A 20,627-nucleotide genomic window follows, 5' to 3' on the forward strand; every position below is an offset into this window, starting at 1 on the left:
AATATTTGCAAAAGATACCCCAAAAGCTTCTTTGTAAATGAAATCTAATTTTATCAGCGTGTGTTATGAATTTGAGAAGCTTTCATGATTTCTCTTTAAAAATTTCGGATGTAAATATTTTGACAAATATTGTTTCAATTGACTTGAAATTTTTTCCATAATCAGACATACCGACTTGCTATCTGAAAATATCAGTTAGAAAGTGAGGCACCCCGCGGTGTAGCGCGGTATTTCAAATGAAAAAGAGCTATTTATAATCTTACAGAAGAAATTTCTTATAACTTTACTAATGAAAACAATGTTTTTCATTTTTTTAAATTGTTATTCACCAATGTTTTACAGACCCTCTTGATAATTAAAAGTTTTTAATCGTGAACAATAAATGCAGCAGCAGAATCATTGGCTAAAAAGAAATCCGAATTTCACGAATTTGTAATTAAAAATATTTAATTTCATATCAAATTTTAATGTCAGGGACAGAGATAGAACAAGGCTTTTTCAAATGTGCGTTATCCAGCTCCGCTATAACATATCCCTGTTATCACTCATCGCAAAGCGATTGAAGGATACTAATCAACATTTCAAAAGTATATCGTAACAAATTCCAAAGAAATGGCTCTTAAATCTTAATTACAGATCTGAATCAACCAATGTTCAAGCCTCCATCAATCTGATGCAAATATTTATAGTTTAATCAGAAGTTTGAGGTTACTAAGTATTTCCAAATTAAATTGGCTAATTTTTCCTAAAACCTTGTGCCATTTTCTCGTGTTTGATAAAGAATTAGGAAAACCTGAAAAAAACCTACAGCTTCCTATAGTGTATACTACGATGAGTCAGTTCAATCACTGCAAAATAAGTTTACAAATATTGGACAAAAAAATTTCTTCCTGTAAGGTATGTTTAACCAATTGAGGTATAAGCCCGAAGGCTAGAATTTCAATCTCTTCACAATTTGGATGGGTGGGTGGTCCATCAACTCTAATGACGTGTGATTCACTGATCGCCTTAGTGATAATAAACACCGCGTAAATTATAAGGCTTGTTTCACTTTTCTTGCCTGAGAAAGGCTAAAAATTCAATTCTAGCTTATACTTAATTGGTTTTAAAAACAACTCTCGAAGGTCACCCGACTGTTCGCCGCTCCTAACAACGACTCTCGAAGGTCGCCGCACTGTTCGCCGTCCCCAACCACGACTCTCGAAGGTCGCCGCACTGTTCGCCGTCCCCAACCACGACTCTCGAAGGTCGCCACACTGTTCGCCGCCCACAACCACGACTCTCGAAGGTCTTCGCACTGTTCGCCGCCCCCAACCACGACTCTCGAAGGTCGCTGCACTGTTCGCCGTTCCCAACCACGACTCTCGAAGTTCGCCGCCCCCAACCACGACTCTCGAAGGTCGCCGGACTGTTCGGTGGCTCTCGAAGGGCGGCGTGGGCACAGATATCTAAGCCCGAAGGGCTAGATTTGCAACTTTAAGCTTTCTCCAGCAAAAAAAAGTGAAGCAAAAATTTGACTTTTTAAATTTCGTGCCGATGGATAGGATCTAGCATTTTAATTGTTTTCGGAGCGCGAGATCAAAAAACGTAGGCGGCAAACGCTATTTCACATCTCTCAAACCGGTGAAATTGCATATTTTAGTCACGTGACTCTGGTAGGAAATCCTTCCAAAGATGAGCTTCACTTTTTGAACAAAGCTGCAAATCTAGCCCTTCGGGCTTTACAGATATCTGTGGGTGTGGGTATATTAAGTGATATTTTAAGGACCAGCTAGAAAATATTGAGAAATAGAAGACCAGAAAAAATTGAAAGAGAGGCTCCCACGACGTCCTGTAACACGACCACCTGTCCCACGACGACCTTCGAAGGACGCCGCTCCCACCCACGACGACTCTCGAGAGTCGGCGCCCCCAACCACGACTTCTTGTTTTCAACCGAATTATGAGCCGAAACCCCCCTCATAATTCCATGTCGTCCATTGGGAGGTAACGGATAAAAACTGGAATGGCCCAATCTGTGTTTGGCTGGACGCACCAGTCTTTATGATTAACTTTATAAAGATACAGCCTGTATTGCAATCATTCTTTGATAAAAGCATAACAAGTGTGTGCATTTTGAAAAAATCCGCTCGCAAATATTATTTTTTAAAGTCAGCTTATTTTAAAGCGTTGCATGAAAATTGAAACCAGCAATAGCTCTTTGTCAGAAAAAATAACTATGCAGACAAAATTTTAGCCTATTTGGAAGAGACATTTCCATAATAAGTGTACTACTAAAGGGATAATCAGATGGTTTGTAATATTCTGCATGTGGGATCCTTCTATTGTTCTGTAATAACCCATTTTAAAAAATTCCAAATTTTGATACCTCAATTTCGGCAAATTGTTACACAAAAACACTTTGAGGTTTTACTTGGGACATTTTGCGGAAATGATTTTCACGGTTGCCACCCACTTTTTGCTCAAACTCTTTCATATTCCTAGAGGCTTTGGAGGATTTTTAGTATAAAGATTGCATTCCGTGGAACTAATTTTCGCAGTACTCTTTAGTGCTTAATTGTAAAGGGGGTCACTTTGCAATTTTTCGGGAAAAAATTCCCCAAAAATCATTTTATAATGACCCTCCAATTTTATGAAATTTTCCTGAAAAAGTCCCAAACCAAAACCTTTATTCTCCTAGGGGTTTTGGGGAAAATCACCCCAAAATCGGGTTGGTGTAATTTAAGATGCACGATCTAACGATTTACGATGCACGATTCGCGATCCGTGCATAAAATATGTTAATTCATGCGTAATTATGCAAATTATGATTAAATATTTAGGCAATTTACAAACTTTCATTCGCTGAAACTCAATTATTTTTGAAAACATCATTTATGTAAAATTATACAAATTATATTTAAATCAGTCATAGATTAAAATAAAGTGAAAACCACGTGCATTCACCTTCTGTACTCTCTCTCTTTTTCATAACTTGAATCAATAGGGGAATTGTTTACCGAAAGAAAATTCTTTTTCATAATAGAGCACCAGTTTTTTGCTTCGTACATTACGGTCCGCAAAACATATTGTTTGCCAATATATTCTTTTATTTGCTTTAAGAAAGAAATTCCTATAATCGATTATGAGAGAGCAAAAATATTTCTTGTGCATTGATTACTTACACTATATGTCTATTGTAAGATTATGTTAACAAGGTAAGTTAGTTTTTTTCATGATTTTATGGTCGTAATTATTCGTATCTCCATTACTTACTCATTTCTTTTTTGTTGCATAAATTTACCGTGGTAAACAAAAGCGAGAAAAGATTATGCCATTGTTTTAGAATTATGTTATATAATTTAAGTTTTATGATAATTATTAGGAATAATCAGCATACTTTATGCATGGATCACGCATCGTGAATCGTAAATCGTTAGATCGTGCATCTTAAATTACACCAACCCCCCAAAATCACTTAATATTGACCTTCCCCATTTTATGGATTTTCTCCCAAAGTACCAACTCCCCTAGTCCAGGAGCTGGAGCTCAACTACTTTTTGCCTTTACTAATTCTGATGGGGGGAAAAGTCCCCTGCTTATTCCACCCACCCCTACAATTGAACACAACAGTAGACACCCAAAAACGCAAAAATTAGTTCCGCAAAAATTAGTTCCTGCGAAAAATATTCCTATTAAACTTGTTCTTGATCAGAGTGATTTATTCATCCATACTTTATGGGCTCTTTTAGTTTAAAGTGTATTATAATTTCCTGGAATTCTGAGAATTGGAGAAGTAGAGAGATTATTCTGAATGAAAACAGTGAAAAATCCTTAGATATTTCAAAGATCAGAAAAGAGCTTGTTGACATATACATGTGCTTGATTTGCTAAGTTCTCTCCTACTGTAGAAATAATTTGACTCAAAAATATTCCAAAATAACCTGCCTGATTTTTTTCTCCAAAAGGCTGTTTATAAATAAAATATAGGATGAAAAGTGAAAAAAGATTAAACCTCGTATCAAGAATATTTTGAAAATTATTTCTTTCTGTCACTAGAATTATTTTAACAACACAATTAAGTGTCAAGACACAAAATTTGAAAGCATCTTTGTAAAATACACTTACATGTTGATGCGTCTTTTGGATCAAAATAGATCTTCAATAAACAGACTGTACCCTTATGATAGACCTTTAGGCTAACGCTATGTTCTATTGAATAAGGGAAATTACTTCAGCATATATACACAAGTTGTCCTCAGTCAAAACAGGATAAATTATTTCATCTTAAGGCAACAGCTGTAATTTATGCTGTAGTGATTAGTTATTCAATGGACCATTCTGATCACCTAACGTCTATCATAAAGGTTGGTGAATCCAGTCTAAACACAGATTTGATCTGTAGCATCACGCTTCACCTTGTCTTGATAATTTTCAGATAAATCGAAACAAACAATTGCCTCAAACAAACTCTGGTACTTTTTCTTGATTTTAGAAGAAATACACGTAGATTTGGTCAAGCAACATATTGTAAGAAAAAAAACAAGAATAGATTACTATATATATATCAAACTATCAGTTTATGGAAATAAAAATCTTCTATATTTCCAAGTCAAAACAATTTGAATTGAGATAAAAGTGAAACATTTAAAGACATACGAAATCAGGAATCAGCTCACAAAATCTTTACGAGTAATCTCTTGTTCATTTTTCTTATCTAATTAAATCTAAACTTATTCTCAGTCCCCGCAAGGAATTTGACGGTAATATTGTGTTTGTTAGACCATGACTTCAATGGTCTACACGTCTTTTTTTTTTTAAGAAACACACTTTTAAGAAACATGAGGCTCAGAATGCCTAAAAACTAAGAAACATCTAAGAAACATGCTGAGGCTGAGAATGAGAAAATAACATTTTTTAATTCGGTTTCTTTTAAGAACCTTCCAACCCAGCCTTCCATAAGGCTGATTATGTTAAAAAGTTTAGAAACATGTAAGAAACATTTAAGGCTCAAAAGGCTGATTTCTTAAGAAACATTGAGGCTGCTTGGTAAAACTAGTTTCTTAAAAAAAAAAAAACGTGTACCACCTCTTTTAGAACCAGAAAACTGATCACACAATGCACAATTATCTTCATGCTCTTTGAAAGTTGCAAAGTTCAATTGAGGATGATACACACGGTATATGTTTTATTAATGTTGGACAACACTTTCCTGCAACGTTCACATACACGGTTTGGGTGGATATTTCCTTTATCCTCGTCAATATTAACATCAAAGTATTTGTATAAAATATCTTTGTAGTGAACAGCTTTTTTACATTCTCTGCTTTTATCTAATTTCCGAGAACAGATTCGACAAAGTCCTTCCAAGATTTTTGAATGTGAGGCATAATCCATTTCTCTGGTGAAATTATAGTCTCGACAGGGTTAACAGTTCATATTCAGTACCAAATCATCAACAAATAACAAATAACAAGTTATAAAACAACAACACACAGGAAGGATAACAGTATCTGTGTGCCCATTTATTTTCTAAATTTAAACTCAGCTCTGTACACTACACTCCTATGTAGAATACTTTGAATTTTTGGCGCTCTACATGGTTTCAAATTAATTAGTATTAGAATTTATTAGGAGAACAGGAAAGCATAGTTTATTAGGGTTCTTGTGGCTGCAGAATGTTAGGCTTCTGCTCATCCTCTAGCGAAAAAAGTTTCTTATAGTTTCTATATAGGAGATATATCTATAGAGGTTTGCGAAAATCAAACAGTATAGAACTAACTCTTCACACAAAAATTACGGGAAACGCATGTTTGGACTTTGTACCCTATGCTGGCAACGCCACATAGAAGATCTTTCAAATTCAGTATGTGAATAGAGCAGTAAAAAATACAACTTTTCTATTTTTCCTTTTTTTTGCAAAAGTTCTAGGAATGAAAATAAAGGGATAATGTTATCTGGTACCAGATGTGGAAATATGCTACGACACGCTTTGCTCTGAAGGTCGGGCATATTTTAACATCTGGAAGTTTTGCATTACGGGATTTGACTTGACCGCGTTTAAACATTTTGTGAGGAGCTTGGAAACGATCAACAGCAAGTCAGCATCTCATTCCAATTCGGATGCGGGTGCTAGTCAGAAAATATAGCACATCGGATTCGCATCAGATTTGTTATATTTTCTAGACTAGCACCACATTCAAAATGGTTCGGAATCATATTCATGTACTAGTAAACAAACATAAATAATCCCTAATTTAGCTTCATTTACATGAAAATACAACTTAAAACATGAATTTATTGCTTTTTCCTACTTACCTAGACATGCTCGATAAATATTACACTAACCTTCATAGTTTTCAGGGCAACAGGACCTCAAAAGTGAATTTTCAATGTGCTCTGTAAAATTACAAAATTGGGCTGTTCTGTTGGTACACAAAAAGTGAGGTTTATCATTAGTAAGATACAAACTACCTATACAGAAGTCTGTAGATCTTTCTGAAGACAAAATTATCTGTTTTGTACACATGTTTGTACTGCTGCTAGAGACTTTGACTGACTTCTGACTGCTGTCGGTCAGTCGGTTGTGTTCGCGGTTGTCTGGCGGTCAACAGTCGTTTTGATAGGACCGCACAAGATTATACCAACATGAAACATAAGGAACATACCTGTTACTTTTTCTTTATGATCTTTGAGTCTGGATTTGAGAAAAATCAGTAAAAATCAGTCCACCAAAAAAAACAAAAAATAATCAACATTTGTGTGTAAAAAACCATCTTTAAAGGGTTGGTGCATTTACAGAAATTACACTGAATACTAAAAGTAATACTAAGAAAGCATAAAGACATTTATAATGTAAAAAAGTCCACCAAAACAAACCAAAAAACAACCAAAATCCAACACTGTACTTGCCCTTCTTGAATCCGAAATTTGCTTTGTCATTGGAGCGCCAAAACTATATAAATAAAATTAGTTTTTGACGGTCGGCGCAGCAGACATTTTCATGCTATTGCAGTCGGGACGAACAATATTCTTGGCCAAGGGAAGATTAAGCCATTGAACCCGACTGTTGTCGGCACATCAAAGGGCCACTACTAAACCTCTCCGATGGTATATTGGTCCGCTCCTTTAGAGCTTTAGCGTGGGCGGCCGCCAATACGCCATCGGAATATCAGGAGGGTGGTCAATGTAAAATCTCGTACAGTAAAGATTACATCATAAAAACGTTCAAACGGCTTATGATTGGCCGAATGGTTTATCATTTTCGCGCTCTTTGACTATCAGCTGATTCAATGGAAAATGGCTGACTGTAGTAGTGGTAGTAGATGCGATAGGCTGGACTGCACCACACTTTTCTTTGGTTCCATTGATATTGATGGAAGATAATTTAGCATTGAAAAGAAGTTATTATTCTAATCTTTCATAGTATCTTGGTAAAATCTGGCTTAATGTTTTACTCTCGGGTGCCTAATAAACGTACAGACCAAAATAAACGTACAGGGGAGAGAATACAATTGGAACTAATAAACGTACAGGCTGAAATAAACGTACAGGCGAGAAATCAGAGCTAAAATAAATACACGTACAGGCTGAAATAAACGTACAGGGAATAATCTACCAATTTTTCAAAAGTAGAACATCTAGATCGAAACGACTGACTTAAGTACATGTATCTTATAGATCAATGACAAGTACTAAATAAGCAAAACGTTCGAATTAACTCGCGTAACACTCGAAATCTCCCACGATACGTTCGAATGTAATTAACCGCCTTTCAACATATCTTATTACTTGAACAAAAAATAACTAATTTTTGCAGTATGAATTGGGCGATATTGGGTGAAAGTAAATAAACGTACAGGAGGGAATAAACGTACAGGCGGGAAAATTCTTCAGAATAAATAAACGTACAGTTCCTAATAAGGTGCGTACAGGCGGGAAATTTGATACGAAAAAAATAAACGTACATGTACGTTTATTAGGCACCCGAGAGTATTTCATGAGTTGTATTGTACATAGACACATACCATACACCAACCAGTCAGTCAGGCACAGCCTGGCAAATGAACGGGGTGAGCATTTGCATGGGGTATTCGTCATCCAGTGTAAATGAGATAGAACGTCTCAGGCTAAAAGCGTGAAAATGAATAAAAATTAACTTCAAACTGAAAACGGGAAAAAAGGAAGAAAACTGGGAACTTTATTTTTTTGTTAAAAGTTTCTTCAATCTTCGAAGACAAAATTGACCCATGGAAAAAAAATTTCATCTATGCAGTTCTTTGAAATGAAGCAAAATATTTCCAACCCAGTTCAATTGCGTGGGGTATTCAGTGCTATTACATCACTTTTGTTTTCGACCCCTTGCATTTGCCACCAATCGCAAGTGAAAAATACCCCGTTCATTTGCCAGGATGTGCCTGACTGCCAACCCCCTGTCCCTGTGCCGGCCCTGCCTGTGCTGTACATACTGTGTGTTGCTGTTTTTATTATACTGGATATTATAGGTAGGTGTGTGTGTCGATGTACAATACACAGCTTTTGTACATCTGCTTGTTCTACATACTTCACTGATGATATGCATTCTATAAAATCAATCCTGTTGAGCGACCAGGCGGGTGTCAACCGAACCCTATCGAACCGATTTTCGTAATCGAACCATCAAACTTTATCGAACAAAATCGAACGATAACTGTTCGATTACCGAACCCGATCGAACAGCTATCTAACTTTACGAAAATTTCGTGATAAGTTCGATTTAGTTCGATGAGTGTTCTTTGTTCGATGGAGTTCGATTGATGTTCGATGGAGTTCGATTGATGTTCGATGGAGTTTGATTGATGTGGTTTGATGAAAGTTCATTGTGGTTCAATGATTGTGTCAGATTGATTCTACTTTTCTTTACCTTTCAGAAACGAGGTTCGTTAATCAAAACACAGGCACCGTATGCTTCACTCATTATTGCTCATTTGAAATAATAGAGATGACACTTTCTTAAAGAAAGTAATAAAAATTAAAATCCTTTTTTTTACAAATTAACGACCAAAGAGCTAGTAAAAGCTCCAGCTTAGCTTGTCCCATCCGATGGGATAGATTATAGGATGGCCCGCGAGAACGGCCCGTGGGCGGCCGCCAATACGTCCTCGGAATATAAATAAAAAATTGGGTGGCAAGGTATAAATCGATTTAATCGAATCAATCGAACTTCATCGACGATCTTAATCAAACTTCACCGAACCTCAATCGTAATCATCGAACTGTGATCGAACTATAATCGTATAATCGAACAGTCATCGAACTTTACGAAAATTTTCCCGGTTCGATAGGTGTTCGATTGGGTTCGGTAATCGAACAGCTATCGTTCGATAGGGTTCGATTAAGTTCGATTAGTTCGATAATCGAACAGTTCGATTGACACCGCCTGGGAGTGAGGGATCGGATATTGAAATGATCCCCCGGAAAAGCGCCAGTAATGTTTTTAGTGCGGGAAATCGGAATCTTATTAGTTGGTCCAAAGGTATGACCGCTATATGGATAATAATCAGGATTTTAAGGAAGGCTCTATTATTTATATAGATCCATTGATTATTCATTGGTTTGCTTAATATTGATTATCAATTGATGATTGATTGATGGATATTTATCAGTTATTGTAGAACCAATTAACAATCGAGGAAATAGACCAAATGATGCCGCAGCCATTTTGACTGATTGAAAGGAAGGCAAAATACCTTAATTTATTACACTTATATAACTACCAGTCGGGTGTTTAAGATAAAAACTGCAATTATTGCTCTTTTCAGAAATTATTGCCGAAAACGGCAGAAATGAATCAGCAGAAAAATAAAAAAGTAAATAAATGAAAATTGCCGTTTTCGGTAATTATTGCCGTTCAATAATAAAAGTTGATTTTATTATTGAACACGTGGTATTTGACACCCTCACGATAAGTAGGCCCACTGTGCCTCGTTTAGTTTTGTTTTGTAACAACTGAAAATTTGAAAAACAGTTAGTCCAAAGTCGAATAAGTGTATAATTTACATTCTTTCAGAAAAATTTTGGTAAATTTCTGCAAAAAAATAAAAAATTTTCAAAGAAAAATTGAATTTTTTTGGAAAAAGATCTGAAATTTTTTCCACAACTTTTTTGTTTTGATTTTTGTCAAATTTATGAAATGAAAATTGTGAATGCTTCTGGATGCTTTGATAGTCATTTAAACCAAGCAAACTTATTCCAAGTATTCGTAAATACAAAGATATAACAAAAACTACGACTCCTATGTAGAAAAGCCGCAGGTTATTCATTTTATAGGGTGGTATATCCCTTTTTGAACACTAAAAACAGTTGCTCCAAAGTTGAGTAAGTGCTGGTGGTGGTGTGACGAGAAATTTTCCAAAATTGCAGTTACTCATCATGGAGTAACTATGTCACCCCCCTGGTTAGCGCTAAGCATGGTATCAAGTGGGAAAGCCTGGTCAGCAGCAGTTATCTTCTTTGGAAATGTGTGCACAGTTGTTTGTCAGTTGGAACTGATTATCAGAATGCAGCCCTGCAAATCTGCATTGGCATACAGCAAATGCTCAGGCAAAAGCTGATGTAAATTGGATTATAGTGGCTTGCATTGGCAAAAAATGGCGAAGCAAAAAAGTTGAATCACCAGGGTTGGAACGCAAAACTTTGGACGGTTGAAAAATGAAATTCAGAGAGCTAGTTACAATGATGGCCATAATAATATTTGAGGAAAAAGGGAATTTCCACAAAATTTTAAAACCACAAAATGATTTGGAAGTGCTTTAACTTAGGTTGGAACTCTGGGTTTGAAAAATACACTTAATAAAACTTAGAATCTTAGGATTTCAGGATCAAAAAGTCCAAATAAGGCTGAGAATACAGCCTGGAAGTCTATAAAACCCAAAATTGAAATATTTGATTAAATTTAAACAATTAGCCCAAGATTGACTTTTTTTTGACCCAGATTGTAGTTGTTCAGGGTTCAAACAGACCCTGGAAAACCTAGAAATTGTTGGCTTTTGGAAAATTTTCACAGAAACTCAGGGAACTCTTTTTTAAAATGTTCACAATAATTCAGGAAAGCTCAGATTCCTTATACCGGCAAAACATGAAAATGTTGAATGTGCATTTATTAATAAAGTTGAATAAATGTAAACAAATTTACAATTTCAGATTTACCTGTGTTTTCAGTGTTTGTCAGTGAGAAAAAATCTATTTTGAAGACCAGAAAAAAACTTTGTTTAGGGTCTGGCATACTTTTAAAAATTTTGACTATTTACTTTTCTTTCACAGTTACACTGAGTGACACACAAACGTTTCTTTAGCATGTCCATTGTCTGTTCGCTTTGTAATAACACCAATGTTGTTTTGGTAAGCTGATTGTTGGATCAGCAACTTGGTATACATTATTTCAAATTATTATACGAAAGTTACTTGCTCGAATCTCTACATCTGCTTGTTATCATGTATAATTTATTTTATAGGAAACAAAAATTAGTGTAAATGGATATAGATGAACAACCCTCAGAAATCGACACTGCTACAAATACAAATACACCTACACCTAATGATGATTTTTGGGAAGGTATGAAAAATTTTGTTTATGTTTTGCCATTTCTTATTTTCAACTCATTTATTTCTGATTTATTTCGATTCACACTCAGTCGCTCTAAAATCTCAAAAACATCTACAAAGATATTTATTGAGGCTCTACGTGATCTCTCATGCATTCTTTTTATTCTTTTCTCAGGAATTGACACTTTAACAAATACTGTTTATCAGAATTTGAAGGTATGCATTGAAGGTGCAGATTTAGTATACCAGTTTGATACGGAACTGGAAAAATGCTACAAGGATGCGCCTGTGAAAGGCTTTTCGAGCGTTTTCAACCTTGAGCATAGCCTCCTCCAACTTGCTGCCTCAAATGAAGTATATGGTTTGTTTTCATTTGTGGTAGTTAAGTCCAGAGAGACTCACAAATGTATGGCAAGATATGTGGAATACGGTTGCTTTGATGGTATGTTTAGGTATGTGATAATGTTCTTAATAATGCTTCAACAGTTTTATTTATTTTTTTATTATTTATATCTCGATTACATGATGAAATCAAAATAATATGCTTCTTCCTCATTTTTATTGATTGAAATAAAATCTACAATACACTGCATTGTCTGAAGATTGCGTCAGTTCATATTGACGCCACATTGCAAGTTTAATTAGTTCTTTATTTTTCGATTTTATTTGCGTTTTAGAACGAACTTGGAGACGATACAGCAGCAAATTAATGAAGACCAAATTTTGTACGTAAAAGCTTTTAACAACTACGATGTTGCTGATACACAAACACGGGAATCGTTGATTTCAAAGAAGGAGAGGAAGAAGAAGTCAAGTTCTTCGAAAGGTATAAAATTTGTCCAAAAAGATTAACGTTGTATTTTACAGAGGAGCCCTTACTGGCCCTGGATTACTTTTAAGCCCTGCAGGATTTTAGTTCGGAAATTTTATTTAAATGAAAAGATTTGGTGTCGAAGTGGTTATCTCTCGTGCCTTCCGTGCAGGAGGTAAGGGGGTTCGATTCCCACTCGGAGCTGTGATTCTCTTTTGTCAAGTGGGTCAATCCATGCCATTTGAATTGAATTGGTATATTAGAGTATGGGGAGGTATGACAGACACGATAGTAACGTTGCCGATGCAACATGGCTCTGTTGTGTCGCGAATAGGCCAACGGTGTCTAATAAGGGCCATGATTTCCCTATTTCAGAATAGGTAACTTTTCCAGGATAGGACCGTCTGCGTCGGCGGGACTACTTCTTTTTTCCTCTGTTCTATCCGTACTTTATTTCATCTTTAGGATCTGGAAGTAGTAATACGAAGCCACGTTCTATATATAAACTTCGGTTAATCAACAACAAGGGTAGCGTTACAAACTCCGTCAAATGCCTGTCCTCCGAACTCGACCAACAATTTGAATGTCTCGGATTGGTAGTTTATGTCGAAAGAAAGGATTCGAAGATTTCAAATCGAGATGATAGGTAAATTATTAACAAAACTTTGAATTTATTGAATTAGTATAGCTTCATGGTAGAATCTGTACGCTTTAAAAGTCTTGGCACTATTTTAGAATCGTATGTTCAACGGAGTGACTAATTGAATTTTTTTTTCCACAATAGACTGAACAGACGACTGAACATGAGACTACTGAACATGAGGTGACCAAAAAACTTTGACTGTGCGCCATAATTTGAATTTGAAGCGTATCCCAATCTTAGTGGCATTAATTCTCACAGTTAAAAAGGGTCCACACAATTGCCTTTGAGAGGACTGTACTTTTAGGTGGGACCAATCATTCAAGATATCAGTTGGGGTTTTTAGATTTTGTGGGACTTGGAACCTCCTTGTAAACTGTAATATTTTAGGTTGTCAAAGTTTTTCGGTCGCTCATGTTATACTTACAGACTGACATCGACGGACATAACCCATGACATAAAGACGATAATTTTGAATTGGTAAGTCGATGGATCATTTGGAAATTGATTTTTTGACGTAAAATGTTTTTTTCTCTATTTGCTTTGCCGATTGGAATTTCTCAATCCTAGTTCTTTTGGGATACATGCTGAACCATCTGCACTGTATGTTTAGTTTAAGAAATATGAAATAAATATAGTATAACGAATGATATTGTTTCCATTCATTTATGTTTGTCTTCCCGTCTTCACTGTTCCCAAAAAAACCTAGAAAAACCTTTTAGAAAAGTTTTGGATAACTATTTTTTCCAGATACCTCATAATAGAATTTTAAATAGCTTTGACCATTTTCTTAACTCTCGATACTGTGTTTTGAATTAACCATGATCAGTTTTTTGGCTGGATTAAACATAATAATTAAACATAAATTCACCATTTTTAGCTATTTTTGCAAAAACAAATACCTTGAAACCTCGTAATTGTTAATTCAAAAATCAAATCCACTTTTTACCAAAAAAATACTTTTTAAACCCACAAGCCAACTCCCACTCCATCAAATTATGACAGTTGCGAGCTTATCTACTGCACACTTTTGTGAAATTTTTGTCAACAATCGTGAAAATACGACCTTCTTGTTAAAGTAGATTAAATTGTGTCATATCCCGATGCGATCAACATGAAAATTTAAAAGGAAAATTTTTTGTCCCAGAAGGATTTTAATGCCTGTGCTCCAAACTTTTGTCAATCTCCCCTCACCTCTCTATCCGGATGACTGTGGGTATGTGAGCATCAGAAAGGTACAAAAGCTCGGATTTTAGACTCCAATCAACATGTTTAATTCCTCTTTAGGGGACGCTGTCTAAGTCTAAGAGTTAGACATCGGAAAGTAATAAATAAAAGCTCGGATTTTGGTTTTCACCCGCCCACAATAAAAAAAGTTACATATTTCTTTACGGGGTGCTATCTAAGAGTTATCTAGGATGGCAAACTCGAACCCAAGTCCTTTAGTTCGCTTTTTATGATCCTGATGGCGCTCACCAATCGCACCACCATCAGTAAAATCAAAAAGTAGTGCAGGTTGCTCTAAGTACGAGATCATTGCTAGGATGGTAGATTGAGAAAGTAATAAATGGGCAGAAAAGCTCGGATTTTGGCTTTCAACCGCCCACAGTCAAAAAAGTTCAATATCTCTTTAGGGGGCGCTATCTAAGAGTAGTCTAGGATGGTAGATATGAGAAAGTAATAAATGGGCAGAAAAGCTCGGATTTTGGCTTTCAACCGCCCACAGTCAAAAAAGTTCAATATCTCTTTAGGGGGCGCTATCTAAGAGTAGTCTAGGATGGTAGATATGAGAAAGTAATAAATGGGCAGAAAAGCTCGGATTTTGGCTTTCAGCCGCCCACAGTCAAAAAAGTTCAATATCTCTTTAGGGGGCGCTATCTAAGAGTAGTCTAGGATGGTAGATATGAGAAAGTAATAAATGGGCAGAAAAGCTCGGATTTTGACTTTTAGCCGCCCACAGTCAAAAAAGTTTAATATCTCTTTCGGGGGCGCTATCTAAGAGTTATCTAGGATGGTAGATTGAGAAAGTAATAAATGGGCAGAAAAGCTCGGATTTTGGCTTTCAGCTGCCCACAGTCAAAAAAGTTTAATATCTCTTTCGGAGGCGCTATCTAAGAGTTATCTAGGATGGTAGATTGAGAAAGTAATAAATGGGCAGAAAAGCTCGGATTTTGGCTTTTAGCCGCCCACAGTCAAAAAAGTTCAACATAATATATATCCTTTTACTTTAGGAAGTGCTATCTAATTTGTCTAATGTCTCCCATGCTACACCTTAATAAACTTTCTTTTTCCGTTTTTTAACCCTCAGGTATTTGGTTTGCCAAAAGCGCTGCACTGGGACTGACGATGTTTGGCAAACACTGTTTACCCAGTTTAAGATGAATGGGAGAGCGAGTGAAAACGGCGATACGTTATTCCAGTTAAAGAATGTCGGAGTCGAAGAAAGCATCCCATTACAAGAACAGCTAGATTATTTATCCCAAATACCAAATTCTCCGAAGTGGCTTTGGAGTTTACAAAAAGATCCTTCATCACAACAAGTGAAGTTTGAACAAAAATTTTCTTGTTCGTATGGAATCACTCCATCATCCCCACGAAATCGGATTATCCGTGCTATAGCTACTGACACTGGTGATCTTAGGGTTGCAGAAAAGGCTATTCACACCGTGTTAAAGATATACGATGACGGCGAGGGAGTGAAAGAGCATAGGGCAGCCAAAAGGAGAAAGATGGTTGAAAAACGTTCACGCCAACCTCTTGATATCGGACTCATTTGTCAAAGCTTTGGGATCACTCAAGAAGAAGCAATAACACTTTCTCAAAATCTCTCAAGAGACCTAACCCAAACTAAAGACGATGGTCTTCTCTATAGATACTATACAGAAAAGCTATTGACCGTGGGTTGTATGAATTGGAGAGTGAAAACAGAAACCTTACAATCAGTTGTAATGAATGACTACAATTCTGACTCTGGAGAGTTTAAAGTAAGCGATTATCAACCCTTATTATAATCAAAGTGCAAGGCAACTGGGTTGAGTTCCAGGGGGAATTAGGTCAAATATCTGAAATCGTTACAACATTTTGTTTAGAGATGCAGACTTTTGGCGTCATTCGTCCCTTATAAACTCCGACCCAATCGTCCCTTTGATGCATTACGCTTATGTCTTCAATATAGGTCGAGGAATGAGAAGGCCCAAAATACATAACTTAACTTACATTTTTCAATATGAAACCTGACAAACCTATTTTCCAAATAAAGATAAAAAAGTAAAGGATGTTCAATAATTCTCTTATAGGAATACGATTTTGTTCATGTTACAGCGAAAACACGTAACGGCGAGCTTGATGTATCATGTTCATGTGTCCTTTATGGCGTAGTTAGACATACCCTCTCAAGTAACGGAGTAAACCAAGATGCCTTGCGTGAATTTGGTTGCTGTCACACAAGAATTCTAACAGAGGCTATTCTTGGTCCAACCGATTTAAAAGATTTCGTAGATTTGGAAACTATCGAAAAAGCCAAGGGATTCTTAGATCATCCAATTGTGTTACTTCCGTCTAAGACAAACGTATATAGGTTTGTTACATTTTATTTTATTCATACATCATTCCATCACACTTTTAAATACGTATTTATTCCTAATTCTTTATTTTGATGAAAGTCCTAATATCAGTGTGCTATGAGGAGAAAGAATGATGGATTTTTTTCTTTATCACAATAAAACTTAAAAAATTCCCGTTGCTTTACAGGTTTTCAGTTGTTGTAAATGACGAGGCAGAGTTGGTGACAATCGCTTGGTTTTCACGATCCCAAAAAAAAGTTATTTCTTGCCATAATGATTATTGTAAATCTAAAGGATCAAACAGACGTCATCTAGAAAACTTTGGCACAGCTGAAAAACTCTGCCCTCACTTGACAAAACTACGAGAAAATTTTGACGTTACGTCATTGAAGTTTGACTCTACACTGTTAGAGGATGATGTTGAAGAGGATGACTTCGATCAAATCTTGGATGCCCAAAAAGAACCGGTTAGTTTAATTATATCGAAAACTAAAGAGATAAATATCTCAGGGGGTAAAGCAGCTACTATTTGACTCTGACGCACTTACTACGATGGTGGTTTAGTTTTGGATTTTATGAAAAGCAGTTAATACAGAGAGGTATAAAATGGTTGGCTTCAAAAAGACCCTTACTACTGATAATGTCTTGTAGTAACTGCATGACCCTTATCTCTTTATTTTTTAGTGGCAGAATGTATTTGACGAAGAAACGGGACTATGGAAATTCCACAAAGGCTCAAAAAGTAAGAAGATTGTTTCCAGTGATTCATCAAGTGACGCTATGAACAAAAAAACAAGATTAAGATCATTTCTGATGCTTCATCCTGAACCTGGACCCTTTGAATTAAAACCTAACAAGGACGGCGAGTGTGAATGCGGGGTAATTATTTCATATAAAATGTTTTTTTTCTATTCAAATTTTGGAAAAGAGTACATACTATGGTAATTAAATGAATAAATGTTTTTTTACAAGAAACAGTAAATTTTGGCTAAGAATTCTGAGGACTCTCGCTGATTCGGACTTCTATTCCGATCTTTCTCGAACTTATTATTAGTTCTTTTTCAAGGAGACACCTTTTTAATATTTTCCACACTTCGAATCTCTCTGTAGTTCGAGCAAATTTCATCTTTCCTTACGAGTTCGAAATAACTGTAATGATTGTAAGGTTGTGAAAGAAAAAAATTCAATCATTTTTTACAGAATGTATGGTACGATGAAGATTCTCCTGACGGTATCCTTTTCGAAGACGGCAAAACTATTTTGTACACGTTGGTTGGTGCCCACGAAGCAACTTTTTTCAGACGACGGTGTATGTCAGGAAAGTGCACAAAGGAGTACGATGGTGCCAAAGACTTCATTTTCTGTTCCACGAATGCCGTGAGCTGTAGCTATGAAGTCGGATGGAATTTTGTCGATTTGGTGATGACGAGCAAGCAAACTTTCACCGGTTTCGTCAAGGTCATGAATGCAAATTATGGTCGATTCCTGTCGGAGAAGCCATTCATGACTAAGAATACTTTCATCAAGTGGTGGTTTGCTTGGGCTTCTGCGATGGGGATCGACTTCCGTAAGCCTTGCTTTGGTTGTGGCGATAACATCCATATGCTGGCATGTGATGGCACCAAAATAGGAATAACTCTCAAGCAATCGACCGTCATTCCTATTGAAACAAAAAATAAAGAGGCTGCGATTGTTACCCCAAACAAAGGCTTGGATCGAGTTTTTATTGACAAAGAAACATATGGAGACAAAAGGACATTGATAAACAACAATGTTAGGAAATTGGCTCTTCACAAACTTGATAGGGAGTCTCTTACAGATACGCAACTGTTGACAGCCGTTGCTGAGCTCAATGGTTCAGATGAAGCACTTCTGTTAGCCGTACAATACATGGTTCTTGGAGGAAAAGGAGCAGAAGTGATCGACTTGGCTAAACTTCTTGCTACCTTGACAGCACCTAAAGCAAGCATTGTTAACTTCTTACCTTGGAAGCATGTGCCTTTGGTGGAGAAGTTGTTAGTGCTATTCGAAGTCGATGAGGTAGTTGATGAAACGTCCCAGTTGTGGCGCTTCAAAGCCGAATTTTTTAGAGCTTCGATGTCTTTTTTCCCAGAACTCGGAGAATGGGTAGAGTCATCCATCAGGAGTGCAAAAGGGACAGTACCTGAAAAATATACGAAATTACTTTTAAAATCGATCATCGACAAGAGGAAAAAATTACAAGGAGAAAACGTCGAAGAAGAAAAACCCAACAATTTCAAAAAGTACAACCCCCCAAGAGATGGCCGTGCATACTATTTCACGAAAGAAGGACATCAATTGCGGGAACCCAGGAACTTCACGGCTGACAAAGATGACAAGAAAACAGACGATACTGTTTGCAGTAAAGCCTTCCCGACAGTATCAAAAAAAGGCTGCACCTATCTCTTCCTTTGGTTCTGCCCCTGTCATGGGCACTGCTATGGATTTCATATTATCCCAAAGGCCGAAGGAAGAAAAGATGCAGCTCAATCCCTCTATATGTTTCTAAAAGAGGCACCGCTATCAGTATTTTACGATTTTGCATGCTCCTTGGAGGAGTATTGTCGTAATCGAGAGAGTGGCTTCTTCGAACTAACCAGATTTTTTCATGACATTTTCCATGGGTATACCCATAAGTGTTCAAAGACATTCCGATCAAACAGGCTACAAGGATACGCTGGTGTCAACACATCGATATGTGAGCAGTTCAATAGTTTTCTTCAATGTATCAAAACGTCTGCCAAATTGATGACTCAAGAACACTTTACATTCTACGTTCAATTTTTTATCAACCAATGGAACGTAGCTAGAGAACTTTCATTTAGAAAAAAGGCAGCAATTGCAATTGCCAGTTTACGTTGATCTTTTCTAACCTTTTATCTTTTTTAGTTCGTATATATACTTAGTGATTGATTTAATATTGTAATAATTTTCAAGTTTATTTTTCAATCAAAATGAAGCCTAGTTCAAACTCATAATCAATGACAAGCTGCTCCAAAGAAATTTCATGAAAAAATCCGCACTTACCTAAATTGGAAAGGTTTCCTAATCGCTGATGTGTAGTATACCAATTCGAACGCTAATATGGTGTATCTTCAGGGGGGGGGGTCAACGTTTATAATACCAGCCCATAGCCCGAAAACCTGACTTTTGACCTTTTGAGCTAAGTTAACACCACCACCCCAAAATTGGTATCGATACCAACTTGAAAATCATGATTTTCAGAAAAAGGGGGGACCCACCCCCTTATTTTGGTATCGATACCAACTTGAAAATCTTAATTATCAGAAAAAAGGGGGACCAACCCCTTAATTTGGTATCGATACCAACATGACTTTTTGAATTTGACAAAATATCATGGGACCCACCCCCTAATTTAGTACCAATACCAATCTGACAAATTTGAGTTTAAAGCTGTTTAAAGGGAACCCACCCCCTCCCACACAAACAGGGTACTAAGAGAAACTTCAAAAAAACTCATTTTTGAAATACTCTTTCTTCAACACAACACAAAAAATGTCATATGCTAAAATAGAAAATGACTGAAAACTGACAATATAATAAAAACAAACCCAATGAAGCTAGCAAAATCAATCTGAATCAATATTATCTGAATATAATTGATGTGCAAAAACTAGGAGAAGCTAATTATTAATACATAATTTTAGAACAGAATAGATTCACTCATTACCAAATGCTATCACAGAAAAAATGCTTTTGCTTCTTGATCAAAAATAAAACTTGAAAATATCGAAAAAGTCCAAAATAAAGAAACTTCAAAGTCATTTATAAACTTATTACTCATTTACAGTCATTATACTCAAAAGCTAAAACAAATCCAATTGAAACCTGTTTAGACTGATATGTACCCCGGGGTATTTTCTAGCTATAAGGGCAAACATTAGGAAAGTTTTGCTGTCATTTTGATATGGATACCAACTTTCTGAATCATATTATTAAAAAAAAGGGGTACCCACCATTGAGTTTCAAGCCCGAAGGGCTAGAGGTCAATCTCTTTGGTAGGATTTGA

At 36.3% G+C, this 20,627-nt stretch overlaps 1 protein-coding gene and 1 long non-coding RNA gene across 3 annotated transcripts; one reads left to right on the forward strand and one right to left on the reverse strand.

Annotated features, from left to right (window-relative positions):
• The first annotated feature begins 11,444 nt into the window (after positions 1–11,444).
• On the forward strand, positions 11,445–19,625 carry LOC136819106 (uncharacterized). Of its 2 annotated transcripts, XM_067075276.1 has the most exons (9): positions 11,445–11,572; positions 11,738–12,014; positions 12,240–12,388; positions 12,839–13,019; positions 15,322–15,997; positions 16,310–16,590; positions 16,764–17,043; positions 17,261–17,455; positions 17,777–19,625. In XM_067075276.1, the coding sequence occupies exons 1-9, from the start codon at positions 11,491–11,493 to the stop codon at positions 19,457–19,459; spliced, it is 3,804 nt and encodes a 1,267-aa protein (XP_066931377.1). In that variant the 5' UTR covers positions 11,445–11,490; the 3' UTR covers positions 19,460–19,625. The 2 variants fall into 2 exon arrangements, with proteins under 2 accessions (XP_066931377.1, XP_066931378.1); XM_067075277.1 differs by lacking the exons at positions 11,445–11,572; positions 11,738–12,014; positions 12,240–12,388 and adding an exon at positions 13,158–13,493 and having other exon boundaries at positions 12,931–13,019.
• LOC136819107 (uncharacterized) lies at positions 17,460–19,710 on the reverse strand. The gene is made up of 3 exons (XR_010848394.1): positions 19,625–19,710; positions 18,561–18,740; positions 17,460–18,236 (listed from the first exon to the last, which is right to left on the reverse strand). It is a non-coding gene; the product is annotated as an uncharacterized lncRNA (long non-coding RNA).
• Between the last annotated feature and the right edge of the window lie 917 nt (positions 19,711–20,627).

This window comes from Clytia hemisphaerica, unplaced genomic scaffold, assembly GCF_902728285.1.
Source record: "Clytia hemisphaerica strain Z4C2 unplaced genomic scaffold, Clytia hemisphaerica genome assembly, whole genome shotgun sequence".
Taxonomy (NCBI): domain Eukaryota; kingdom Metazoa; phylum Cnidaria; class Hydrozoa; order Leptothecata; family Clytiidae; genus Clytia; species Clytia hemisphaerica.

Excerpts from the sequence above, each read along its gene's own strand:
- LOC136819106 (XM_067075276.1), top strand. The coding sequence starts at position 11,491 with ATGGATATAGATGAACAACCCTCAGAAATCGACACTGCTACAAATACA. Across the intron at positions 12,389-12,838 it reads GAAGTCAAGTTCTTCGAAAG|GATCTGGAAGTAGTAATACG; the intron begins GTATAAAATTTG and ends TTTCATCTTTAG. Across the intron at positions 17,456-17,776 it reads ACGGCGAGTGTGAATGCGGG|AATGTATGGTACGATGAAGA; the intron begins GTAATTATTTCA and ends CATTTTTTACAG.